Source organism: Pituophis catenifer, unplaced genomic scaffold (genome assembly GCF_029215685.1).
Source record: "Pituophis catenifer annectens isolate HBS135680 unplaced genomic scaffold, rPitCat1.0.hap2 SCAF_3, whole genome shotgun sequence".
Lineage (NCBI taxonomy): Eukaryota > Metazoa > Chordata > Lepidosauria > Squamata > Colubridae > Pituophis > Pituophis catenifer.
In genome coordinates, this window is record NW_027256883.1 from 8,052,631 (window position 1) to 8,079,939 (window position 27,309).

General features: G+C 42.0%; 1 protein-coding gene across 1 annotated transcript in view; it reads left to right on the forward strand.

Annotated features, from left to right (window-relative positions):
- The window catches only part of FAM135B (family with sequence similarity 135 member B), a 118,878-nt gene that overhangs the window by 16,226 nt on the left and 75,343 nt on the right, over window positions 1–27,309 (forward strand). Inside the window, exons 2-5 of the mRNA XM_070942005.1 lie at window positions 7,081–7,160; window positions 18,454–18,593; window positions 24,163–24,233; window positions 25,312–25,485. Coding sequence (XP_070798106.1) covers window positions 7,081–7,160; window positions 18,454–18,593; window positions 24,163–24,233; window positions 25,312–25,485 — 465 coding nt within the window. The remainder of the gene's footprint in view (window positions 1–7,080; window positions 7,161–18,453; window positions 18,594–24,162; window positions 24,234–25,311; window positions 25,486–27,309) is intronic.

A 27,309-nucleotide genomic window follows, 5' to 3' on the forward strand; every position in this document is an offset into this window, starting at 1 on the left:
TGAACATTTTGTGGATCAACCTCACAGAGATGTGATGAACAGTAGCTGCTATTCGGAGTGGATTTAGAGTAATAAAATACAATAACAGAGTTGGAAGCTGTGGTGAAATCCAACTTTTTTTTTTACTACCGGTTCTGTGGACGTGGCATGGTGGGCATGGTGTGGCTTGGTGGGTGTGGCTTGGTGGGCATGGCAGGAGAAGGATACTGCAAAATCTCCACTCCCACCCCACTCCAGGGGAAGGATACTGCAAAATCTCCATTCCCTCACCACTCCTGGGGGAAGGATATTGCAAAATCTCCATTCCTGTTGTGCTCCGCCAGCAGCCTGCAGACCTGGCAATGGAGTCGGACAGTGAGGAGGTTGGGGAGGACAATGGGCCAGTCCTGGAGTCAGGGGAAGGCCTGGACGAGGGCTCTGCGTTGGAGGCAGAGATAGGGCCAGGGCCATCTGGGAGTTATGTGCGGACTCCGGAGCCTCCAGAGGCAGATAGCAGAGAGGCAGAGGAACAGGAGGAGCCTGTTCCTAATGTATGCATGCAAAGAGCTGCCAGAAGGCAAGAGCAGCCAAAAAAGCCAACACAGTCCTAGGCTGCATTAACAGAGGGAATAGAATCAATACCACGTGAAGTCTTAATACTTCTTTATAATGCCTTGGTAAGACGATCCTTGGAATACTGCATCCAGTTTCTGTCACCATGACGTAAAAAAGATGTTGAGGCTCTAGAAAGAGTGCAGAGAAGAGCAACAAGGATGATTAGGGGACTGGAAGATGAAGCATACAAAGAACAGTTGCAGGAATTAGGTATGTGAGAAGAAGAACTAGAGTTGATATGGGAGCAGTGTTCCAATATCTGAGGGTCTGCCACAAAGAAAAGGGGGAGGGGGGTTTAACCTATTCTCCAAAAACCTGAAGGCAGGACAAGAAGCAATGGGTGGAAACTAATCAAGGAGAGAAGCAACTTAGAACTAAGGAGAAATTTCCTGACAGTTAGAAAAATTAATCAGTGAAACAACTTGCCTCCAGAAGTTGAAGGTGGAATTTTTAAAGGAGAGATTGGACAACCGTTTATTTTATTTATCTTTATTTTATTTATTATTAGTTATTGAATTTCTATACCGCCCTTCTCCCGAAGGACTCAGGGCGGTGAACAGATTAAGATTTCATATACATATATTATTATTATTATTATTTTTATAAACAATAAATAATAAATTGAGTCAACTTAGTGTATCTGCGAAGACCTTGGCATAGAATTTAGATGTTTATGCTAGCCCTGCTTGTTGAAACAGAAAGGTCTTCAGGGCACGTCGGAAAGTGCAAAGATCTGGGATTATTCGTATTCCAGGGGGTATTTTGTTCCAAAGAGTAGGTGCCCCCACAGAGAAGGCTCTCTCCCTTGGAACTACTAGATGACATTGTTTTAATGATGGTACTATGAGTAGGCCTACTCTGTGAGAGCGTATTGGTTGGTGGGAGGTTATCAGTTGCAGCAGGTGGTCTCGTAAGTACTCAGGTCCTAAGCCATGGAGCACTTTAAAGGTAAGAACCAACACCTTGAAGTGCACTCGGAAGGCCACCGGAAGCCAGTGCAGCTCGCGTAGAAGAGGTGTTACATGTGAGCGCCATGTTGCTCCCATAATTACTCGCGTGGCCGCATTCTGGACCAATTGGAGCTTCCAACTTTCAACCAAACTTTCAACCGGTTTGTCTGAAATGGTAGAGGGTCTCTTTCTTGACCAGGGGATTGGATTAGAAGACCTCCAAGATCTCTTCCAACTCTGTTATTCTGTTAGTCCTTGAGACTCTAGAAAGAGTGCAGAGAAGAGCAACAAAGATGATTAGGGGATTGGAGGTTAAAAGGTATGAAGAACGATTGCAGGAATTGGGTATGTCTAGTTTAATAGTACTAGGGGTGACATGATAGCACTATTCCAATATCTAAAGGGCTTCCACAAAACTATTCTCAAAGCACCTTAAGGCAGGACAAGAAGCGATGGATGGAACCCAATCAAGGAGAAGTCCAACCTAGAATTAAGGCCTGACTGTTAGAATGGTTAATCAGTGGAACAACTTGTCTCCAGAAGTGTTGGGTGCTCCAACACTGGAGATTATTGAGAAGAGATTGAAGAACCATTTGTCTGAAATGGTATAGGACAGTGATGGCTAACCTTTTTGCTATCGCGTCAGGGGAAATGCTGGGGGGGTGGAATGGGGGGAACACAGGGGGTGTCACGCGCATGCGTGCCCACACCCATAATTCTATGCACCCCGCCCCCTGCACATGCACGCGCGACCCCTCTGCACTCACCCCGCTTTTGGCATGTGATGGTATGGTGGGCCCGGTAGGCCCGTTTTTTGCTCTCCCCAGGCTCCAGAGCCTCTCTAGGAGCCTGGGGAGGGCAAAAACGGCCTCCCCCCCCCCACAGGCCCTCTGGAGAAGCCTGTTTCCCTACTTCCAGTGGGCCCAGAAGGCCTGAAAATCAGCTAGGAGCTGAGCTCCCGTGCCCACAGATATGGCTCCACGTGCCACCTGTGGCACGCATGCCATCGGTTCGCCATCATGGATATAGGGTTTCCCGCTTGAGCAGGAGATTGGAGTAGAAGACCTCCAAGGTCCCTTCCAACTGTTATTCTTATGGGTATTGTGTTAAAATGGCTGCCTCATGGCCACTGAAGCTGGTTGTTGTCATTCCCTCCCCCACACACACACACTTTAGCAGTAATGTTCCTCTGATTCTCTAGAGAATCTTGTTGTTTCTACTCTTTCTCCTTCCTACAGTTGCCAGATGCATTTTTATTTATTTTTTACATTTAAAACTCGGGAAGAGATTAGTCAGCATATCCAATGTAACAACTAGCAACATATGTTGGTCTGCAGCATACTCCTTTGGGGGATACATCAAAATATCTTCCCCCTGATGGCGTGCACACTATGTTCTACTCTGGCTTTATATTGAAACATAACATCACTTGTAGCATTGGCCATAAAATCTTCTGCATTTGCAGCATAAATTCAGCCTGCGTTTTCACCAGCCGCCTCTTCTTAGGGAAGAAGATTCTTGGTGATATATTAAGGGATGTTGATTTTGTGTCCTTGATCCTCCAGGGCATTTAGGAATCTCTGATCTCCTGAAATGAGAAAGTTTGAAACTCATTGGAGTAGATAATTGATTTTCCCCCCTCAGCCATTACATTTCTGGATTAAATATTTTATTTTATTTATTTATTTAATTTGTATTCCGCCCTTCTCCCAGAAGGGACTCAGGGCGTGAACAGCCAAAATTAAAAAACATACAAATACAAAAGTTAAGATAATTAAAAAGAATTAAATCACTAGCTTCCCAATTTAAAACCCCCAAATCCATAAAATTTAAAATCCCAATTAAAAACCATTTAGGCTAGGCCGGTTTGATGGAATAAAAACGTCTTCAGGGCTTTATGGAAGGTCCGGAGGTCCGGGATCAATCGTATTCCAGGAGGCAGCTCATTCCACAGGGTGGGTGCCCCCACAGAGAAGGCTCTCCCCCTGGGGGCCACCAGCCGACATTGCCTGACCGACGGCACCCTGAGGAGGCCCTCTCTGTGAGAGCGTATTGGCCGGTGGGAGGTTATCGGTAGCAGCAGACGGTCTCGCAAATACCCTGGCCCTAAGCCATGGACCGCTTTAAAGATGAGAACCAACACCTTGAAGCGCACCCGGAAGACCACCGGGAGCCAATGCAGCTCGCACAGGAGAGGTGTTACGTGGGAGCGCCACATCGCTCCCATAATCACCCGCGCGGCCGCATTCTGCACCAGCTGGAGCCTCCGGGTGCTCCTCAGGGGGAGCCCCATGTAGAGAGTGTTGCAGTAGTCCAGGTGTGATGTGACCAAGGCATGAGTGACTGTGCACAAGGAGTGTGCATAGAGCAGAGGCGGGTTTCACATTTTGTGACTACTGGTTTGCCTCAGGACACCATGTTCATCCACACCAAGGCCAATCGGTTTGAAGAAGTCGCCTGGTCCGAGTACAACCCCTGTGATCAGCTCTACGTGCACATTGGCCTCAAGCCTCAGGTGCACGACCACTACCGTGTCACTAAGGTTGTCTTTTGGAAGCATCTGGTCCCACATCTGTACAACCTGCATGACATGTTCCACTACATCTCCACAACCACGAAGGTGCCGCCTCCTGACACCACCCAGAACTCCCACATAGCGCGCTGGCCCAATGGGAAGGCCTGGAGCATCAAAAGGCCGGCTATTTCCACTGCCTACACCAGCCTTCTGCACATGCCTCAAAAACATGCCTAAATAGGACAGCATAGAGTCATGGCGGGTGGGTGGGTGGGCCCACCTGCGATTTTCACTACCGGTTCGCTTGAACCGGTCTGAACCGTCTGAATACCACCTCTGGCATAGAGAAGGGTGGACAAAGAAAATCCAGCCTTCCTTTTCCCAAATAACCATTTGCTCCGCTTCTATTACTGTTGTAGGTTTCATGCTTAAAAATCAACATTATCAGAAAGAAGTATTGTTAATGTCTAGTAAGCCTACAGGTCAGGGGTGAAATCCAGCAGGTTCTGACAGGTTCTGGAGAACCGGTAGCGGAAATTTTGAGTAGCTCAGAGAACCAGCAAATACCACCTCTGGCTGGTCCCAGAGTGGGGTGGGAATGGAGATTTTGCAATATCCTTCCCCCAGGTGTGGGGAGGGAATGGGGATTTTGCAGTATCCTTCCCCTGGAGTGGGGTGGGAATTGAGATTTTGCAGTATCCTTCCACTACCACGCCCACCAAGCCATGCCCACCAAGCCACACCACGCCCACCTAGCCACGCCCACAGAACTGGTAGTAAAAAAAATTGGATTTCACCACTGCTACAGGTCACTTCTGAGCTACCCAACTTACAGCTACAACTGAGTCCAAAATATCTATTGTTAAGTGGTAGTGACAGTTACTTGGTTGTGCCATTGAGGGATTACTGCTCCTGCTTGCATTTTGCACACTGCCACTCTGCTCCAATGGTGGAGATTTTTAAGAAGATATTAAAATGCTTTTAAAAGCCTCTGACAATTAGGCAACTCAGCTGGGATCGTCAGAGCCTTTTAAAAGCATTTTTTAACAACCTCTTTGGCCGAAGAGGTTGTAGAAAAAATGCTCTGATGATGCCAGCTGAGCTGTGCAATCATCAGAGGCTTTTTTTTTTTTTTTTTACTTTTAAAAGCATTTTTTGGCCGAAGAAAAAATGCTTTTAAAAGTAAAAAAAAAAAAAGCATCTGATGATCATGCGGCTCAGCTGGGCATGCGGGGTGGGTGTGGGGCAGGGATTTTTGCTACTGGTCCTCTGAACCACCCGCCATCATCGCTACCGGTTCAGGCAATCTGGTCTGAACCAGGAGCATTTCACCCCTGGTATAGTTTCTCTCCAGAAACTATACCAAAGAAATACAATATTTAATTTTACATATTATAATGGCAGCCAGGATAACATACGCACAGAATTGGAAAAGCAACACTATACCAAAAGAGGAAGCAGTGATAAGGAAACTCTTGGATTGTGCAGAAATGGACAAATGGACGAAAGAGATAAAAGAAAAAGCTGAAATGGAATATTATTTAATATGGAATAAATGGTATAAATGGCTAGAGGTCAGGAACAGCAAGTAAGAAGGATTACTAATATGCCACTAAACAGACAATATGTGTAATATATATTCAATTACATTCAAGTAATATATAGATAATACAATATACAATAATATGTATAACAGATAAAGAAATATATACATAAATGAGGGAGGGGAAAAACATGAACTTTAAAAGAAGACCAATATGAAACTGTTGTAAAATGGAAATTTATGTTTTGTGTTTGTTACTGTTCTTGTTTTTAAAGAAAAAAAAAGTTATATATGTAAAAAGAAGAAGAAAAAATAACTATGAGTGTTCTCATTTGGCTCAGAACTTTCCATAAGAAATACAAGGAAATAGAAGGAAGAGCCTTGGTAGTACAGTGGTCTAAGGCACCCTGTTATTAAGCTGGTTATTAAGACCAGCTGCCTGCAATTACTGCAGGTTCGAATCTCGCCAAGGCTCAAGGTTGACTCAGCCTTCCATCCTTTCTAAGGTAGGTAAATTGAGGACCCAGTTGTGGGGGCAATAAGCTGACTTTGTATAAATATACAAAAGGATGAAGGCTATTGCTGAGCACATTGTAAGCCGCCCTGAGTCTCCGGAGAAGGGCGGCATATAAATCAAATTAAAAAAAAAATGGAAATAAAGTCATTTTCTCTCTTTTTAGCACCCATCTTCCTTCACCATTCTCCACTTGAGAGTAATCTAGGATTCTTGTCCTGATAGATAAAATTCCATTCGTTTTTTTCTTGATGTGTGTTTTTTTTTAGAAAAGTTTTTATTTTTATTTCTCATAAATATATTTAAATGTACAATCTTTTATCCATCATTTTCTATTCATCTTATCTTTTAACTTTCATTTTCAGTTTTTAGTTGTTCGGGGCTACTCTTTTACCATTTACCCTTCTTTATTTTGCCACCTTTTCTTCTTCTCCTCCCCTTCTCTTCCTTCCTCTATCTCTTCCTACTTTATTCCTTCTTCCTCTCCCTCTCTTTCCTACTTCCCCTTCCCTTCCCCCACTCCTCTCTTCCTCCCCTCCTTTCTGACCCTCTCTCCTACTCCTCTTTCCCCTCCCTTTTCTTCCTCTCCTTTTCCCTGTCTTCTATCTCTCCCTCTCCTCTCCTCTCTTCTCCCTTCCTCTCTCTCTACTCCTTTCCCCCTCTCTTATTGTTTCCCTTTTCAATTTAATCTAGAATGGTATTCGAGCACCCCCGATTTTCTATTTACACCTATTTCTCATTTCAGTTTCTTGTTTTATTTAGTAATTACATCTATTTCATCATTTGTGTACATTTTGATAGTATTCTCACTTTTTTTGTGTAGTAGCACCTCAAATCTTTTTATAAAATTTCATATGAGTTGCTGGCAGCTTTGCTGCAACAAATTTGGATTTTTAAATTTACTCTCACTATGAAAAGCTACTCATTTCTAACCATCTTCTTTGTTTCCAAATCTACTTTTTAGGTATTATTTGATACGTACAAGTCTGAAAATTTCGGCTAAGATCCCACATCGCTTGTCAGCAGTTCTGCCTGAACAAAGAGGTGAGGAATTTAATAATAAGAAAAAGAAAATGGTTAATTGTTTTATTGCATTATATAATTTAAGTAAAACATTACAGAATGCATATTCTCAGTAAAGTGCCATTTGTACAGCCGGAACAGGAAACTATTAGCACGGTGATGATTAAGATAAATTAAACCTTGAAAGGTGAGAACATCCTATGAATATTGAACATGATTTCTAAAATGTTAAAGAATGTAAAGTTGCTTGCCTACTTTCTTGTGGTGGCCTAGAGGTGAAGACACTCGTCTCCCACTTGGAAGGTTGAGAATTCAACCCTAGGCAGCGGCGATGTTTCTCTATCAGGGCGCAAAGAGAAAATATCTGCTGTGAACTCCATGTAGGTGTCAGGAAGAACATCCGGCCAATAAATGGTCAGCTCCAGCCAGTTGCCCTGATCCTACCCTGTATCGAGGGACTACAAGGGTCATGAAAAGAAAAACAAATGGATGTAAAATTGTTTAAGTGTGCAATTATTGCTAAATATGACATTGAGAAAAAAGTGCAAAACACATGTAAATTTTTAATGACCTGAAAAGTGTTTAGTTTTTTTTTAAACTTAATAGTACATACTTCATACTCACTGTATTATATTATTATTATTGGTTAATCTTTAGTGAGATTCACAGCCTTTGAGGCTGGTTAATAGCTCAGCAGCTTGAGTCCTAACCAAGGACCTAGGAACTGTTAAGGTATCGTCGGAGGATGTAAGCTGTTCCGAGTAAGGTGGTTTTTTGTAGAGTCAAAATGTTCAAGTCCGGCAAATTTAGAATTTCTAAATAGCGGGGTAGCCCTTTGGGTATTGCTCCAAGGGCTCCTATTACAATCGGGACAACACACAGTTTCTTTTTCCACAGTCGCTCAACTTCAATTTGCAAGTCCCAGTACTTTGTGATTTTTTCTTGCTGCTGCTTATTATTATTATTATTATTATTATTATTATTATTATTATTATTATCATCATCATCATCATCATCATCATCATCTTCATCATCACCATCACCATCATCATCTTTATTCATTAAATATGAAAGTAAGTCAACTGAACATTCAAAAAGGCATCACAAATACCTTAGACTGGTGCTAATGGTTGATACGGGTTGCTACCAGCATCCTAGGTATCAACCAAGTACCTTCTTAAGATGTACGATGTTCCAAGTAGCACAGTTTTTTGCAGTTCCGCTGGTATCATTGCAGGAAGCTGCAATATGTTGACGTAGCTTATAAAATTCTTGGACATGGTACCAAGTGCCCCGATGACAATGGGTATCGCTGTTACATGTTACATCCATAGCCGTGTAGTTTCGATGGCCAGGTCGCGATATTTCATGATTTTTTCCAGTTCTTTTTCTTCAACTACAAGGGTCATAAAAAGAAAAACAAATGAATATAAAATTGTTTAAGTGTGCAATTATTGCTAAATATGACATTGATTAAAAAAAAAATGCAAAACACATGTAAATTTTTAATGACCTGAAAAGTGTTTAGTTTTTAAAAACTTAATAGTACATAGTTCATACACTGTAGTATTATTAGTACATAGTGCATACACTATTATTATTATTATTATTATTATTATTATTATTATTATTATTATTATTATTATTATTATTTACTTTATTCATTAAACATGAAACTTAGTCAACTGAACATTCAAGAATGCATCACAAATACCGATGATGATGATGATGATGATGATGATGATGATGATGATGATGATTGATTTAATCTTCAATTTAATTCACAGTCTGGGACTAGTTGTTGTTGTTGTTTACTGTTATTGATAAATATTAAAAGAAAAGGAAAAAAGGAGTTGCTAGAAAAATGGAGATATGTATTTAATCTCTAACTTCCCCTTTCTAAATAGTTCAACTGATTTACAGTGTTTATAGACATTTATACACCCTTAAAAACCATAGCATAAGGGATGGGTTCTACTTACCTTTACTACCGGTTCGCAAGGGGATCGCTCGTGCACGCACCTTGCTTCTGCACGTCTGGCGTGGTGGGCGGGGCCTCCCACCAGTTTTACTACCGGTTCTTGCGTTCTGTTTTACGTGTAAGTCGTTCTTGCTTGAATTTTAAATTTCTACATTCTGTGTATACTGTTGAGTTTCACCATTGCTGCATATGTAAATATTGTATCTTGAACAAAATTATCTTCATCATTCTGGCTACGGAGTTTCTTCTTCTCAATGCATTCTGGAATGATACTTAGTTAAAAATGTGATTTCATTTCCAATTTAATGTCTAAAATTTCTATAAAGTTTTAGGAATTAAATTTTCAGAAACTGGTTTGAGGGGCAGACTAAGGAAGATGTATCCTTAAAATATGGAGCTCTCTCCTATTCTGTAATCCTGCAAACACCTACATCTGTTGGCTGCTGCTCAAAGTGTTTCAGATGTCATTCTTAGCTTTGCATTATGATTTTATTGTTTGTTGAAGCTATCTCTATTTTGGTCCTTTAATGGGAGTGACCTTGCAAATACGTTTACCAGGCAGATGGTATATAAATATTTAAAATATCAGGCACTGAAAACGTGAAGTTATATATGAGAAGCAAGGCTCTGAATTTCTGATTTCTAAAGATAGTTTGGATAAGATTCACATGGATTTACTGGATTTTAAATCTCCTCCGTAATAAATCTATTGGTCCTTTTCAGAGTGTATCTCCTCTCCTGCCCTCTCCTGCCCTCCTCTCCTCTCCTGCCCTTCCCTTCCCTTCCCTGCCCTCCCACTCCTCTCCCTTACCCTCCCCTGCTCTCCCCTCTTTCCCCCTCTCTTTCCCCTCTCCTCTGCGCTCCTGCCCTTCCCTCCCACTCCTCCCCCTTATCCTCCCCTGCTCTCCCCTTTCTCCCTCTCCTCTTCACTCCTGCCCAGCCCAGCCCAGCCCTGTCCTGCCCTCCTCTCCTCTCCTGCCCTTCCCTTCCCTGCCCTCCCCTGCCCTCCCCTGCCCTCCCCTCCTCTATTCTCCCCTTTCTTCTCCTTTCCTCCTCTCCACTCCTGCCCTCCCCTCCTCCCCTCCCCATCACATCCCTCCCCTCCCTCCTCTATTCTCCCCTCTCTTCTTCTCTCTTCCCCTCTCCTCTCCTGGCCTGCCCTCCCTTCCTCTCTCCTCTTCTCTCCTGCCCCTCTCCCCCACTCTACCCTCCCTTCCCCTCCCTTCCCCTCCATTCTTTTCCTTAGTTTAAATATATAGTTGTGCTGATTTGCAGCACAAGGTTCGAGACCATTTTCGCAGAGAATTTTCCCAGCCATTTTATCTGACTGCATCCCATTCCCCACGACCTTGAACAGATGAATTTTAATTTATCAAACATAACAGAGATAAGCTACTACATATACACTACTGATGTCCACGCTGGGAAATTAATGGGTCATCTTACATTTCCATCTTCGCATAACGGGAATAATATTACAGAAACTGTTCGTAATAATTCTTTCCAATAGGCTAATTAGAAATGTCAGAAGGGAAGGTAGGAATGAAAAATTGATGCTCAAGCTGCCTGGCTTTAATCAGATTTTGGGGAGGAAGAATGAAAATTGGAGTTTAATCATAAAGACAAACAGTTTTGGTAGACTGTTACTTTCCAGTCTTCAATCTTATATTTAGAACGCGTTTTTTTTTTTAATCAGAACTATATCAACCAATGCCATTTCCTCTTCATCCAAAAAGATGGATTGTACTTTAGGTCCATCCAATTATTTTGCCATTTGGGCCGAAAAATAGGGAGCTACCAAAAAAAAAAAAAACCCAAAATCAATATATTATATTCTGTAGCTAGTAATTTGCTGACAGATGTGATATAGGTAGCTGCTATCTGGCCAAAGAATTAGGAAGTTTGACACAGTCCAAATGTAGTTTTATTTCTCCCCCAAATAAACAATTTCAGAGTTTGGAGACACTTCTTGAATTTAAGCAATTTTTTGGAAATCCAAGTTCTTTAAATAGCATGGAAGGGGTATATAATTATTTACTTATTATTTGTAAAAATGACTCAAGGTGGCAAACATACCTAATATTCCTTCCTCTTATTTTCCTCACAACAACAACCTTGTGAGGTGTGTTAGGCTGAGAGAGAGTGTGACTGGCCCAAAATCACTCACCCAACTTTTGTGCCTAAAGCAAGACTAGAACTCACAGTCTGCTGGTCATTGGCCGAAAGTCACCCAGTTAGCTTTTGTGCAAAAGGCCGGACTAGAACTCACAGTCTCCTGGTCATTGGCTGAAAGTCACCCAGTTAGTTTTTGTGCAAAAGGCTGGACTAGAACTCACAGTCTGCTGGTCATTGGCTGAAAGTCACCCAGATGGCTTTTATGTCAAAGGCAGGACTAGAACTGACAATTTCCTAATTTTTAGGCCAGCACCTTCACCACTAGTCCAAACGGGTTCTGTCAAACTTTGGGAGTTTAGCCACTATCCTTTCATTGATTTAACTTCACTGATCCATGCCCTTATGTTCTTTCACCTGGATTTTTTTTTTTAAGTAATTTATTGTATGTGCCCAGTTCAACAGCCTCTGTGTTCTGCTCCAGCTTTGGACCCCAAAGAATGCAGCACACACAAAGTCTGTATAAACCTTAGTTTACTAAATTAAATCAGTCTTTTTCAAACAAAGGCAGTTAATTAACTTTCTTAACAGTCTACAAGAATCCAAAGAATAAATAATCGTAATCTTACTATGGTTGGCAGAAAGCCCAGAAGCAATTTGCAGGAAACTGTTAAGAGAACTAAGATCAATTTGCAGGGAACGAAGTTGTTCCCTGAAAATTGCCTCAGTTGTCATCCTTCCTTAAATAGGCTAAGGGAGCGGCCAATTAGCCCCAAGCCTTACTCTCGAGGAGACCTCCTCCTGAGGAGCCACTCCTGCCTTTTGGCAGCTCTGCGCGCCCTTGCATTGAGAAGAGGCTCCTCCTCTTCTTCCTCTTCACTTATGGGAGCTTCTGGAGGTTCTGAAGGCCCTGGCTGAATCCCCACCTCTGGCACCACATCTTCTCCAGCCTCCTCATTGTCTGACTCGAGTGCCAGCTGCACAGGCTGCTGGCGCAGCACCACACCAGCCTCCTCGCTGTCGGAATCAGCTACTAGCTGCACAGGCCGCTGATGGGCCACAACACTCTGGTGGCTTAGAAAATATAATACTAAATTAAAATAGCAAGAGCACTTAAGACTTATATACCACTTCACAGTGTTTTACAGCCCTCTCTAAGCAGTTTACAGAATCAGCATATTTGCCCCCAACAAGCTGGCTCCTCATTTTACACACCTCAGAAGGATGAAAGGCTGAGTCAACCTTGAGCCAGTGAGAATCGAACTGCCAACAGTGAGCAGAGTCCGCTTGCAATACTGCATTCTAACCCCGGCACCACCACAGCTATGATTAAAAGCATAACAAAACAGTTTGCACTAAAATCATTAATTAAAACCAAGTACAATTTTTTTTTCTTTCTTTCTTTCTTTCTTTCTTTCTTTCTTTCTTTCTTTCTTTCTTTCTTTCTTTCTTTCTTTCTTTCTTTCCTCCCTTCCTTCCTTCCTCCTCCCTCCCTCCCTCTCCCTCTCCCTCTCCCTCTCCCTCCCTCTCCCTCTCCCTCTCCCTCTCCCTCTCCTTCTCCTTCTCCTTCTCCTTCTTCTTCTTCTTCTTCTTCTTCTTCTTCCATGTCTAGATCAAACTTTAAACTGCTGGAATGAAGCCGCCTTCTTGCCTTTGTCGTTGGCCAAAATAAATCATGTTTCAGGTAGTAGCTGACATACCAGCAGATAGACTGAGCTTTGTGTCTCTCTACATTCACATAGCGTGTTGTTATCCACTAAGAGCCTCCACTTGAGCATATTGGTTTTGCATTTAGGTGCTCCAACTCTCAACCTATTCAGGGCCCTGCAAGTAGTACAGATTTGGGGAACGATGGCCCCTTTATGTCTTGTGAACTTCAACTCCCAAAATTCCTAAGCCAGCATTCTGGGAGTTGAAGTCATAAAAAGGCCATTGTTCCCCACCCCTGAAGTCAGAGGTGGGCTTTACATAATTTAACAAATGGTTCACCCAGCACTAAAAATGTGAGCGTGCGTATCTTCCGGGCATGCGCGTGGGATTCTGCCAGGGGTGGGTTCTACTTACCTTTACTACCGGTTCACAAGGGGGCCACACACATATGCATTTTGATGACGTCGGGGTCGGTGGGTGGAGCCCCCCGCCAGTTTTACTACCGGTTCTATAGAACCAGTGCGAATCGCGGGCAACCCACCAATGGATTCCGCGCATGCGCTTTGCTCACACATGCAGCTTGCACGCATGCGCACGGCTTAGAAAATGTGGCTAAATAGGATGACATAGGTCTGGGGCAGGGAGGAGGACACCCGCAGGTCGCTACTACCAGTTCGCCTGAACCTGTCTGAACCGGCGGAATCCCACCACTGCCTGAAGTAGTATGTGAGATTAGATCCTTCAGCCATATCCTCCCTTAATGTTATTCCTTGCTCGATGGACTCGTTCCTCCATTTTTTAATTTGATTTTGTTCCTTGTGTACCCTCAAGAAGGTTTCTTCTTTCCATAAATCTGTTCCTAGATCTGAGTCAGCAGGCTTGGGGCATACGTCCCTTTAGAGGATGTCAAAGATCATTCTTTTTGCTTAGTCCTCTTGGCATCTGGTGCTACTTCTCTCCTGATCTTAGGTGGGGCAATGCCAGCGAAAGGATATATTTTCTCAGTTGGTGTGTAGATTATGCTAACGCTGAGTAAGAAACAGGAGTACAACCCAAACATTCAGATGATGGAGGATCTCATTACAGACTGATCAAATGAACAGACTCCGAGTCTGTTTTGGGACGAAGAGATTGAAGAGCTTCAGAGAGACCCCAACTTAATTAACTTACTAATAAAGGGAGGGTTTATAAGTCAAGCAATGTGATGCTTATTTGATTATACCACCACACAAATGCGATCACGCTGGCATTATTGACGTTCCGGTCAATATTATGAGTACTGTGGAGGATTTTCTTGAAGGACAGAAGGAAGATCCGTTACCAAGGCAACAATCCAATAAACAAGATTTGAGTCCAGGCCAAGAAAGTAGTTTATGAAAATGTTTAAAACAAGCTCCCCACTTAATACACATGAGGATAAAAGAGAGAGGAAGGAAAATGTAATCGGACTTGCCAGCTTTGTAGCTGTAACTAATTTGATATCGTGAATGAAGTCTGTTTCTTCACCGTCCTATGGTAGACGTATGGAAGAGACACACATTTCACTATCCATCATGAATTGTACATGATAGTCCTTGATGTGCGTCCAAAATTTCTGATGCTAAGTAAGACAGATATTCGGTGGAATTTTGATCCATTTTACGACCTGTATTGAGTTGTCGAAGTGAATCACTGCTGTTGTTAAATTAGTAACACTAATTTAAATTTCACTTGTTAAGTGAGTCTGGCTTCCTCATTGACTTTGCTTGTCAGAAATTCTGTAAATAGGGATCACATGAGCCTGGGACATTACAACCGTCATAAATACGAGACAGTTGCCAAGGGCCTGAATTTTGATCACATGACCACAGAGATGATGCAATGGTCATAAGTGTGAAAAATGGTTATAAATCACTTTTTTTCAGTGCGGTTGTAACTTTGAATGATCACTAAACGAATGGTTGTAAGTCCAGGTCTACCTGTAATGTGTTCCAGAAATTCTTTCCAGTATTAATCAAAATCTTTCATCATCTGGATTTGGAACTTCCTTCCGTCCCATCTGCCACTTTTTCTTAAGGTGATAATTCAGTGATAAAATTAATCTTCAGCTTTGATAATAGAAAACAATTATTATTATTATTATTATTATTATTATTATTATTATTATTATTATTATTATTATTATTATTATTATTATTTTTGTGATCTAATGTCAGTTTTGGAATCCAATTGAAACTGAATGACCATGTCGTCTGGTTAAAATAGTGATGCACGTAGTCCTTGTTTAGTGACTGACTCATTTAGTGATGTTCCGCATTTTTGACAGTGATGAAAATTAATTTTGCAACCAATCCTTGTGTTGACCTTTGCAGATCAGTAAAGCAAAGGAAAACTGAAAGAAGATCATAAACACAATTAAGATTTTATTTTGCTTACTCGCATCACTTAACAACTGAGTTGCCAGTCCTAATTGTGGCTGCTAAATAAGGACAATCTGTATGATTTAACATGGAATAATATTAGTGAATGTCAACATCATATCTGAGCTTCAAACATATGCGCCACCACTAGATGGCAATAAAGAGATTTGTTCTACTCCCATCTATTGGCTCAATGAATCAAACTATGGACTTTGTATATTAGCAATAGCAATAGCGCTTAGACTTATATACCACTTTACAGTACTTTACAGCCCTCTCTAAGCGGTTTACAGAGTCAGCCTATTGCCCCCAACAATCTGGGTCCTCATTTTACCCACCTCGGAAGGATGGAAGGCTGAGTCAACCTTGAGCCTGGTGAGATTCGAACTGCCAAACTGCAGGCAGCCGGCAGTCAGCAGAAGTAGCCCGCAGTACTGCACTCTAACCACTGCACCATCATGGCTCATATTAATCTTAAAGATATTTAATAAGCCTTATTTCCTGTAAGATCTATATGAACATGCTACTGCTTCAATTTATTATAGAGGTGTTGATTCACTGCCCAGCATTTTAAAAATATAGACACCCCCCCTCCCAGATCAATCAAATCACACATTTAATCAGTCAAGAAAATTTTAATTAGTCGACCAAAGTGACATCCCTAAAATTAACACAACACTAATAGATTTGCCAAGAGCCACCGTCTTGCAAGATGTGTTCTGCATCAGACGGACAATGATTCTGCTAATTAATTAACCTATAACAACCAGTTCAGCTTCCAAATTTTGGGGAAAGGTGCATTTGAATGAGTGTGCAAGCAAGCGTCTCATGTAAGGCCAGTGTTTTCATATAGCAAGTCAAGAGCAACTCGTTTTAATTACCGGCAACATTGTTGGAAAGGCAGCCATAATGCAGAACTGTGATTTAAGACAACTGAAGCTTTTCCTAGCCAGCTGTGCATTAGATTCATTTACCTGGCAGGATCTACTTCTGTTTTGATTTAAAGCATCGGAGATGGTTGTGTTGGGCGAGAGGGAGAAAAAAACCCATAAATTGTAAATATTCTTGTGGTGCCCTGAAAGCTATCCAATGCTTGGCTTGAGTCCACTCGATGGCATGCAGTGGAAGATGATATATTGTACTGTATGTAGTCGTAACCATTTGAAGGACACAAATCCAGCATAGCTTACAACTTTATGTACTACTTAAGTCTATTAAGTTGCCACAAGACTGTTTGCTGTTATTCTATGAATAAGGTCAAATAATTGTTCTTGTGGAAGGAAAGAGAAATGACTTCAGAGATATGTCTGAATGGAGATATGGAGATTCTCATTCATCCAGATCAGGGTTTATTTATTTATTTTATTTATTTATTTTTTAAAAAATTTTATACCGCCCCCTCTCCCGAAGGACTCAGGGCGGTGAACAGCCAAAATTAAAAAAACATACAATATAAACATTAAAATACTATAAAAACAAAATTAAATTTGTCCCAAAGGTGTTTTTTCAAGGGGCAACTGGAATTTCTTTGTTGTTGCTTGAAGATGTTTCGCTTCTCATCCAAGAAGCTTTTTCAGTACTGACTGAATGGTGAGGAATGGAAGGATTTATATTCCTTGCAGTCATTTGATCGAGGGGGAGAGAGATACACCACCACCTGTCCAGTGGTGGGTTTCAATTTTTTTTTTACTACCGGTTATGTGGGTGTGGCTTGGTGGGCGTGGCATGGCTTGGTGGGCGTGACAGGGGAAGGATAGTGTAAAATCTCCATTCCCTCCCCATTCTAGGGAAAGGATACTACAAAATCGTCATTTCCTCCCGATCAGCTGGGACTCGGGAGGCAGAGAGGTCGGGGCCAATCAGAGGTGGTATTTACCGGTTCTCTGAACTACTCAAAATTTCCGCTACCAGTTCTCCAGAACTGGTCAGAACCTGCTGAAACCCACCTCTGCACATGTCTCCTCTTTACAACACAGTCATTTCAGGAGTTCCAAGGGGGTTCCACACACCCATTTGCACTCTGATTCATGTGACCTTGAGGGCACAGATAAACCTCCAACTGGCTTCAACGACTCTCAGAGAGAGTGCTAACAACCAGATGACTGCAAAGAACATAAATCCTTTCATTCCCCACCATTCAGTCAGAACTGAAGAAGCTTCTTGGATAAGAAGTGAAACGTCTTCAAGGAAAAACAAAGGAAGTCTAGAAGCCTCTTGAAAAAGCACCTTTCGATTTTGGAGAAATATGGTAAAACAAAGAACATAATTAAAAAAAATACATAACAATTTAAATATTAAGTAATACTATCATAAATAAATAAATAAATAAATAATAACAAACAAACAAACAAAAACAAACAAACAAATACACATTTAAACCACATTTGTGGTTTAAAAATCTACAGATTTTTAAACCACCCCTTAATATGTTTGGGCATGGGGTACAGTGAGAATGTATTTCTTTCACAAATTTTGGGTGGGATTGAGGATTTATTTTGGGGGTAAACAGGCTCACCCAGTTTACCATTTCTTGCCTGAAATTGGTAGGAAAACACATCACTCAGGTCAATATTTTAATTAGGAGGTATTTTGAAGGTCTTAAAGGGTTGCCCCTTAGAAGTTAGAGGAGGGGTCTCCAAACTTGTAGACCACAACTCCCAGAATTCCTCAGCCAGCCATGCTGGCTGGTGAATTCTGGGAGTTGAAGTCCACAAGTCTCAAAGTTACTAAGTTTGGAGACCCCTGGGTTAGAGGCAGCGGTGGGTTTCAAAAAATTTTTACTACTGGTTCTGTGGGTGTGGCTTGGTGGGTGTGGCATGGGTTGGTGGGTGTGGCATGGGTTGGTGGGTGTGGCAGGGGAAGGATACTGCAAAACTCCCATTTCCTCCCGTTCAGCTGGGGAGGCAGAGAAAAGATGGGGGCGGGGCCAGTCAGAATTTTTATTAACGATTCTCCAAACTACTCAAAATTTCCGCTACCGGTTCTCCAGAACTGGTCAGAACCTGCTGAAACCCACCTCTGGTTAGAGGCCAAATAGAAGTGGTGGGATGAGGAAGACTGAAATAAAGAAGATGCCAAAATCAACATGGGGTCATGGCATGCAAAATGAACGAATCCCATTATGTTTATATGGCTAACTAATGCTTTTTTTAAAAAAAAAATATGGCTTAAGGTGAGACGATTCTGCATTCAGCCAGCGTCCAGGACAACATGGTCTTCAGCCGAGTCTTTCAGATCTTGTACCGGAATGAAGAGATTCTCCTCAACGAATCCATGAACTTCTCTGTGCATCTCCTGCTGGATGGTGAGAGGGTGAGATGGTTTTGATTCTCTTAAAGAAGACTCCTCCTCACACATATATGAGCATGAATGAAAATGCATGCATGGTTATAGGTACAGTGATACCTCAGTATTCATTGTTAATTGGTTCCGGGAGATGTGATGAGTACCAAAAATGTTGAGTACCAATCAAATTTTTCTCATAAGGAATAATGTAGTGAGTCACAAGGCAGCCGATTCCAACAAGTTCTAGCGTATGCGTTGAGTACCAAACAAACAACGAGTACCGGGACAAAATTTTTGCATCAGAATGCATTGTGTAGCAAATTTGATGAGTTTTAAAGCAGTTGAGTAACAAAGTACCACAGTATACAAGTATACATAGTGTACAAGTGTACACAGTATACAAGGGCCTAGAAAACTTAGAACTACGCCCTCTTCGGTATAACCTAAGCATAGCTCATAAAATTATCTGCTACAATGTCCTACCTGTCAATGAGTACTTCAGCTTCAACCACAACAATACACGAGCACACAATAGATACAAACTTAAAGTGAACCGCTCCAAACTCAATTGCAGAAAATATGACTTCAGCAACAGAGTAGTCAATGCCTGGAATGCACTACCTGACTCTATGGTTTCATCCCCAAATCCCCAAAATTTTAACCTGTCTACTGTTTTGTTTGTTTGTTTGTTTTTGTTTTTTTTGTTTTTTTAATTTGATTTATATGCCGCCCTTCTCCGGAGACTCAGGGCAGCTTACAGTGCGTTAAGCAATAGCCTTCATACTTTTGTATATTTATACAAGGTCAGCTTATTGCCCCCACTATCCGGGTCCTCATTTTACCTACCTTAGAAAGGATGGAAGGCTGAGTCAACCTTGAGCCTGGTGAGATTCGAACTTACAGTAATTGCAGACAGCTGGTGTTAATCACAATGCTTTTAGTCTGCTGAGCCACCAGGCCCCTGTTTTTTGTTTTGTTTTTTAAATTTGATTTATATGCCGCCCTTCTCCGGAGACTCAGGACAGCTTACAATGCGTTAAGCAATAGTTGACCTCACCCCATTCCTAAGAGGTCTGTAAGAGCATCAGCGTGCCTATCGTCCCTGTCCTAATATTTCCTCTACTTGTATCTATTTTATGTATTCAATTCATGGAAGAGGCCATCTGCAGATTGGTGGGATCTACAGTTAGACTGGAGGGAGGTGTTAAGAAGGGAACAAGCTTAGAGTCCTTTCACTACAAAAAGTGGTACAAGCTTCCCCCAGCATCTCTGAAGCCTTATCTGACAGTTCCCAAGGGAATGCAGTTAAGTCTAGAGAGATTCTTGTAACATAAGTGACTAACAATAACGTTTCTGCTTGAGACTGTTTATGGGTGATTCTGGATGCTTGTGTGTGACAGTAGCTCGGAGCTGAATGGGACTCTCTGAAGTTGTTTGTTTGCTTGAAGGACATTTCATTACCCAAGTAGGTAACATCATCAGTATGGGAGCACAACAACCTCCACATATTTGTTACATATGTCTTATCATTCTGGTTTGGAGTGTATTTGAAACCATTTGGATTGTCCTTATCTCATTTAGTCATAATAGGCGCTTTCATAAATGAATTTCTCCCCTTTCAGGTAGATAGGCCAGTAGTAAGACAAGGGGAGAGAAAAGATGAAAGGAGAGAAGGGACAATTGCTGTGAATATAAATATATTGGACTGAATGACATTAGTTTATGTCTAAAAGGTTATTTTAGCCGCACTTAGAATCCCATCATAGTTATTATTGCTTAATGACTTCAGTGCCATTGATTTCAACAAATGGGAACCGCAGCTATCAGACTAGATTAGCTAAATTGAGTGAGATAGCTAGCATCTTGGAATACAGAAATAAATATTCAAAATAATTTCGGGAGTTTAGGAAATGGGCTGAACATGACAGAATGAAATTTCACAAATGCAGAATTCTTCTTTTAGGAAACAACATTCAAATTCACAGTTACAGGAGGGGAATATGGAGCTTCCTGCACTAAACCTGGTCCTGATCCTGACTAAGTCTCATCTCAAGTACCATGTCTGGTTCTGAAATACCACATTTTTGGAGGTTTTTGAGAATTTTAACAGGTTCAGCGGAGGGTAGAATGATGAACTAAACTTGGTTTAGGAATGGCAGAACATGCATGACCCCATTGCTTGTGTGTGTATGCGTGCGTGCATGTGTGTGTGTGTGTGTGTGAGAGAGAGAGAGAGACAGACAGACAGACAGACACAGAGAGACAGAGACAGAACGAGAGATACAGAGAGAGAATGAGAGAGAGAGATACAGAGAGAGAATGAGAGAGACAGAGAGAGAGAGACAGAGAGAGAGACAGAGACAGAGAAAGAGAGACAGGGAGAGAGAGACAGGGAGAGAATGAGAGAGACAGAGAGAGAGAGAAAGAGAGAGAGAGAGAGACAGAGACAGAGAGAGAGAGAGACAGGGAGAGAATGAGAGAGACAGAGAGAGAGAGACAGGGAGAGAATGAGAGAGACACACACAGAGAGAGAGAGACAGAGAGAGAATGAGAGAGAGAGATACAGAGAGAGAATGAGAGAGACACAGAGAGAGAGAGAGAGAGACAGAGACAGAGAGAGAGAGAGACAGGGAGAGAATGAGAGACACAGAGAGAGAGAGACAGGGAGAGAATGAGAGAGACAGAGAGAGAGAATGAGAGAGAGAGATACAGAGAGAGAATGAGAGAGACAGAGAGAGAGAGACAGAGAGAGACAGAGACAGAGAGCGAGAGACAGAAAGAGAAAGAGAGAGAGAGAGAGAGAGAGAGAGAGAGACAGAGACAGAGACAGAGACAGAGACAGAGACAGAGAGACAGAGAGAAGAAATGCAGCCATATATTAGGATCATGCATTGCTGAGATAGTTGACTCTTTATGCAACGTGGTCTCCCCATTGCTCCTCATCCCCATTTTTTTCTCAGAGTTTCAATTTTGGATTATGTATGTCATAACAGTATAATAAAACAAATTAGAATACTTTTTCCAGCAGACGAAAGTTCAGATTTGCCAGCAGGACATAGAACAGCACTAGAGGACTTAGAATCTTTTGGTCTTTTAATGACCCCGTAATCCCTTACAATGGGGTGGAGTCAGGGCAACTGAATGGAGAGCTGAGTGTTTACTGGCCGGATGCCGTTCCTGGCACCAATGCAGAGTTCACAGCAGATAATTACTCATTGTGTCCAGAGAGAGAAATATCTGCTGCTACCTAGGATTGAACTCACAGCCTCCTGAGTATGAGGTGAGAGCTGCACCTCTAGGCCACCGCACCACTCACTAGAGGACTTAGAACGATGAAGAAAAATAGGAAAAATGAAGGCTCTTTCCATAAGTGCTATGACCTTGATTAATATGACTCCCCTCCACAAATCAGCTGTAACCACCATCTGAAGAAGAAACTACAGGGGATACAAGTGTCCTTGTGTGTAATTCTTTGCTCCATTCAAGAAGAGTTTGTTTGAGAGTTTGAGATTGAGATTGGTTGCGTTCAAAGGCCCCGTTCCTCAACTAATCTGGGACCTTTTAATCATGGGACAATGTAGGCTGAGGGTCTCTGGGCCTCCATCTCAGTAGCCTGCCCTTCCGATTATCAGTTATATTTCCTTGGTGGTAGCTTAGTCCAGATGGCAAGACATATTAGCTAGATAAGAAGCTCATCTGTTTAGGGCATGTAGACGGATAATCTCTCTCGGGCTTCAAATTGGATTTTCTGAACCATCCACAGGGTGTGATAAAATAAGCCTTAGTTGGCTTAATCAAAGTTCTACTGGTGGCATCTGTGTGACATATAAAAGATAGGATTTGATTGTCTCTTTCCCGAAAATAAGACATCTCCTGATAATAAGCCCAATGGGGCTTTTGAGCGCATGCGCTAAAATAAGCCTCCTCTGAAAATAAGCCCTCCCTGAAAATATTTAAACACAGAGCTGGAAATCATGTAAGATGGCAAGAGGAGCCCCATCTTGCTCCATGTGCCCCAAAATAATAAGACGTCCCCGAAAATAAGGCCAAGCACTTATTTCGGGGTTCAAAAAAATATAAGACAGGGTCTTATTTTCAAGGAAACATGGTATTTATACACACACACACACACACAGACACACAGACACAGACACACACACACACACACACACACACACACACACACACACACACACACACACACACATATATATATATATATATATATATATATATATATATATATATATATATATATATATATATTTCTTTAACATCCATAAGTGCTTAGTGAACAATGTATTGTCTGGGTCAATATACTTTATACACAATACTAATAATTATAATAATATTTAGATATACATAATCATAATCTTTTAACTTCTAACATTTGTATATACAATGTGTTCTATTATATATCAGTATACATAATACTGTTTTCCCAATTTCTACTTTCTACCCCCTTTTTTAAAACTCTTAATAAAATAACCACCTTATTAGGGAGTATTCTATATTTATCCGTCATCTCTTGCCCTTTTTAGAGTTTCAACTCTTATTGACTTTTTGGTAAATATTTCATGCTTCTCCATTGGGATTTTGTATCTCCTTACATCACACTTGTTTAATCCAAGTATTTCATCTGCCTCAGCACCTATCTCTTGCTGTTGTATCTCTGTAGCACCCATCCGTAATTCTTTCATCACTTTTGGGAGATCTTTCTCTTTATTCTCTTCTATATTTTGAACTCCAGCTCTCATCTTGATATTTTTTGCCACACCTTGTAGATTGCAATTCATTCATTCATTCATTCATTCATTCATTCATTCATTCATTCATTCATTCAGTCAGTCAGTCAGTCAGTCAGTCAGTCAGTCAGTCACATGTCTGAAATGGTATAGGGTCTCCTGCTTAAGCAGGGGGCTGGACTAGAAGATCTCCAATGTCCCTTCCAGCTCTATTCTGATTCCGATTCATCTTCTGTTCACTTCCTCACTCTTCCTTTCTATTTCCTCTCTCCCCTCCTCACTCTTCTCCTTTCTCTTTTTCCAATTTATTCCGATGTCCCAAAGGTGTTTTTTTTTTCAGGAGGGAAGTAGACTTTCTGGTTTTTCTTTGAAGACGTTTTGCTTCTCATCCAAGAAACTTCTTCAGCTCTGACTGGATGGTGGGAAATGGAAGGATTTATACTCCTTGTTGGCAGTTGATCATTTGCATCCTTTTAGAGAGTCGTTGAGGCCACTTGGAGGCTTGTCTGTGTCCTCAGGGCCACCGGAGTAGCTCAAATGTGTGAGGCACCTTCTTGGCTGCAGGATATTTTCTGCCCTGTGTCAACTCCGTAAAAGAATGCACGGGACCAGCTGTCTGCAAGGAATATAAATCCTTCCATCTCCCTACCATCCAGTCAGAGCTGAAGAAGCTTTTTGGATGAGAAGTGAAATATCTTCCAAGAAAAACCAGAAAGTCCAGTTGCCTGCTGAAAAAAATCACTTTTGGGACAACCATGACCTGAGTGACTGAGAATCTCCATAGACAATTGATTCCAATATTAGCTTTTAATAATAGGGTGTTTTGTTTTGTTTTCTAAAATTGTTCTCAGGTGGAAGAAGGATTAAGCGAAGCTGATTTTCAGCTCAAGCTGGACCTGCTTTTTACAGACAGTGAACAACAGTGAGTAGTATGCCTTTTTAAGGTGAAGTGTTATTCTCATGCAACCAAGACTCTGAAGGCATTTTAAAATTAGGAATGAAGCTTTCCTGAACTGCAGTCTGCTTAAACAAATGCATGAAGTGTTAGGTATGCACAAAACAGTTATTGGATATAGAGGAAAGAATCATGAAAAGAACATAGAGACCATCCTGTAGATAATCCCCTCTGTTCCATCAGCATCCTGATGATTCAGTGAAAAGCATGATCACATAAATATTACCACTTTTTTATGGTTTACCTTCCTCTTAACAAGAGCACTTTAGGATCATAATCTAGTTTACTGTATGTTGACAGTTTCTAATAAAATGGCACTATTGGAAGAGAAGGAGAAGAATTAGGGAAGAAGGAGGAAGAGGACAGGGAGAAAAAGGGGGAGAAGGAGAAGAATTAGGGGGGAGAAAGACAAGATGGAGAACAAACAGAGGAAGGGGAGAAGAAGGAAGAGGACAGGGAGAAAAAGGGGGAGAAGGAGAAGAATTGGGGGGAGAAGGACAAGAAGGAGAACAAAACAGAGGAAGGGAAGGAGGAGGAAGAGGACAGAGAAAAAGAGGGAGAAAGAGAAGGAGAAGAAGGCGAAGGAGAAGAAGGAGGACAAGGAGGGGAAGAGTGAGAGCGAGAAGGAGGAAGATAAGAAGAGGGAGAGAAGGAGAAGAAGGCCGACAGGGAGTGGAAGAGGAAGAATGAAGAGAAGGAGGATAAGAGGAGGAAGGAGAGAAGAAGAAAGAGAAGGAGAAGGAGAGAACAGGGGAGAAGGAGAAGTGCACAAAGTAAATGGAAAGGAAAAGGAAAGATGACTGCAGGAACGGTAGAAGGCAAACCATTTGAGGATTCTCAGGGCAGTATCAAGAAACTGACCCCGTTGTTGCCATAATTACACGGTAGAGAGTTGAGCTGCAACCTCAGAAGTATGACTCACTGCTAAGAGAATAACAGCCCATGATCAAAATTCCACTCATGCCTGAAACTCTGCAGCAGCAACCGTGTTGCAGAGCAAAGCTAACGTCTCGTTTTTCTCAACTCTTCCATCCTCTCCTTCCAGGCTGAGAGATGTCCTGACCATCCCGGTAATAAGCAGCCGCACATTGGGGCTCCACTTCCACCCCAGGCAAGGCCTACATCACCACGTCCCTGTCATGTTTGACTACTTCCACCTGTCGGCAGTCACGGTTACTCTGCATGGCTCTCTGGTGGCTTTGAACCAGCCCCTCCTAAGGTATGGTGAACCTTCACTTTGCTAAAGAGACAATGCAAGAGGGCTTTGCAAATCCTTCCGAAGTTACGCGCATCCTTCCCTGATAAGTTATGCACATCCTTCCCCTGATAAATCAGCTCTCTTCAAATCCTTAAATCAGACACGTCTTGATTTTTGGGCATTTATATCTCGGATGACCTCTCATGGACTATGAATGTTAACATGCTTGAGAAGGAGGCACAGAAGAGGCTGTACTTCCTGACAATGCTCAGGAAGATAAATCTATCTCAGCATCTACTTCTGTCCTACTATCACAGCACCATTGAGGGTGTCCTGACCAGAAGTGGGTATCAGCAGGTTCTGACCAGTTCTGGAGAACCGGTAGTGGAAACTTTGAGTAGTTCGGAGAACCGGTAGTAAAAATTCTGACCGGCCCCACCCCCATCTATTCTCTGCCTCCCAAGTCCCAGCTGATCGGGAGGAAATGGGGATTTTGCAGTAACCTTCCCCTGGATTGGGGAGGGAATGGAGATTTTACAGTATCCTTCCCCTGGAATGAAGTGGGAATGGAGATTTTACAGTATCCTTCCCCTGCCATGCCCACCAAGCCACGCCCACCACGCCATGCTACGCCTACCACACCACACACTCAGAACTGGTAGTAAAAAAATTTGAAATCCACCACTCGTCCTGACATACGACATTCTTGCATGGTACGGGAGCAGCTCTGCAGCGGACATAAAAGCTCTACAGAGAATCATTAAAACTGCCCAGAACATCATCGGGCTCCAGCTCCCAGCCCTGGACGACATCTTCGAATCTCGCTGTTTGAGGAAGTTGCATAACATTCTCAGAGACTCTTCCCATCCTGCTTACAATCTTTTTGGACTGTTGCCTTCCGGCAGAAGATACAGAACAATTAAAACTCGGACCACACGTTTTCTGAATAGTTTTTATCCCAGAGCTATAATTGCACTCAACAATGAGCTAAAGGGCCACCATCAGTGAGCTGTTGGACAGCATTACTTGGTCTGTTGTGTGGATGCTTGGGTGGTTCAGGGGCGGGGAATTTGTGGTGGGTGGGAGTGTGTTTGGGGATTGTTATGTATGTTGGATCTGGTCTTTGGGTGTTGTGAATTTCATTGTATGGGTATACTGTGTATACACGTACAATGACAATTTTAAAAAAAATAGAATTTCAATATCCAAAACAAAGTAAAGTGGCCTTGCCCTGCAGCCCATGATGGAAAGAACCGGGAGGAGCTTTAAGAAAAAAAAAAAAGGGTAGATGAACCTGGAAAAAGACACGGCTGTTTTAATGATTTGAAGAGAAGTCGTTGCATGCCTACAAATCATTTTTGAAGGACTGGCCCAGATTTGAACATTAATTTTGCACTCTGCACTTTCTGCACTCCAACACAGTCCTAGGCTGCATTAACAGAGGGATAGAATCAACAATCACGTGAAATGCTAATACTACTTTAAAAGGGCTTGCTAAGTTCACACTTGGAATACTGCATCCAGTTCTTGTTGCCATTATATATAAAAAAAAAGATGTGGAGAATCTAGAAAGAGTGCAGAGACGAGCAACAAAATTGATTAGGGGACTGGAGGTTGAAACATATGAAGAAGGGTTGCGGGAATATGTCTTGTCTAATGAAAAGAAGGACTAGGGGAGACATGATAGCAATGTTCCAATATCTCAGGGGCTGCCCCATAGAAGAGGGAGTCAAGCTATTCTCCAAAACACCTGAGGGCAGGACAAGAAGGAATGGATGGAAACTAATCAAGGAGAGAAGCAACTTAGAACTAAGGAGAAATTTCCTGACATTGAGAACAATTAAC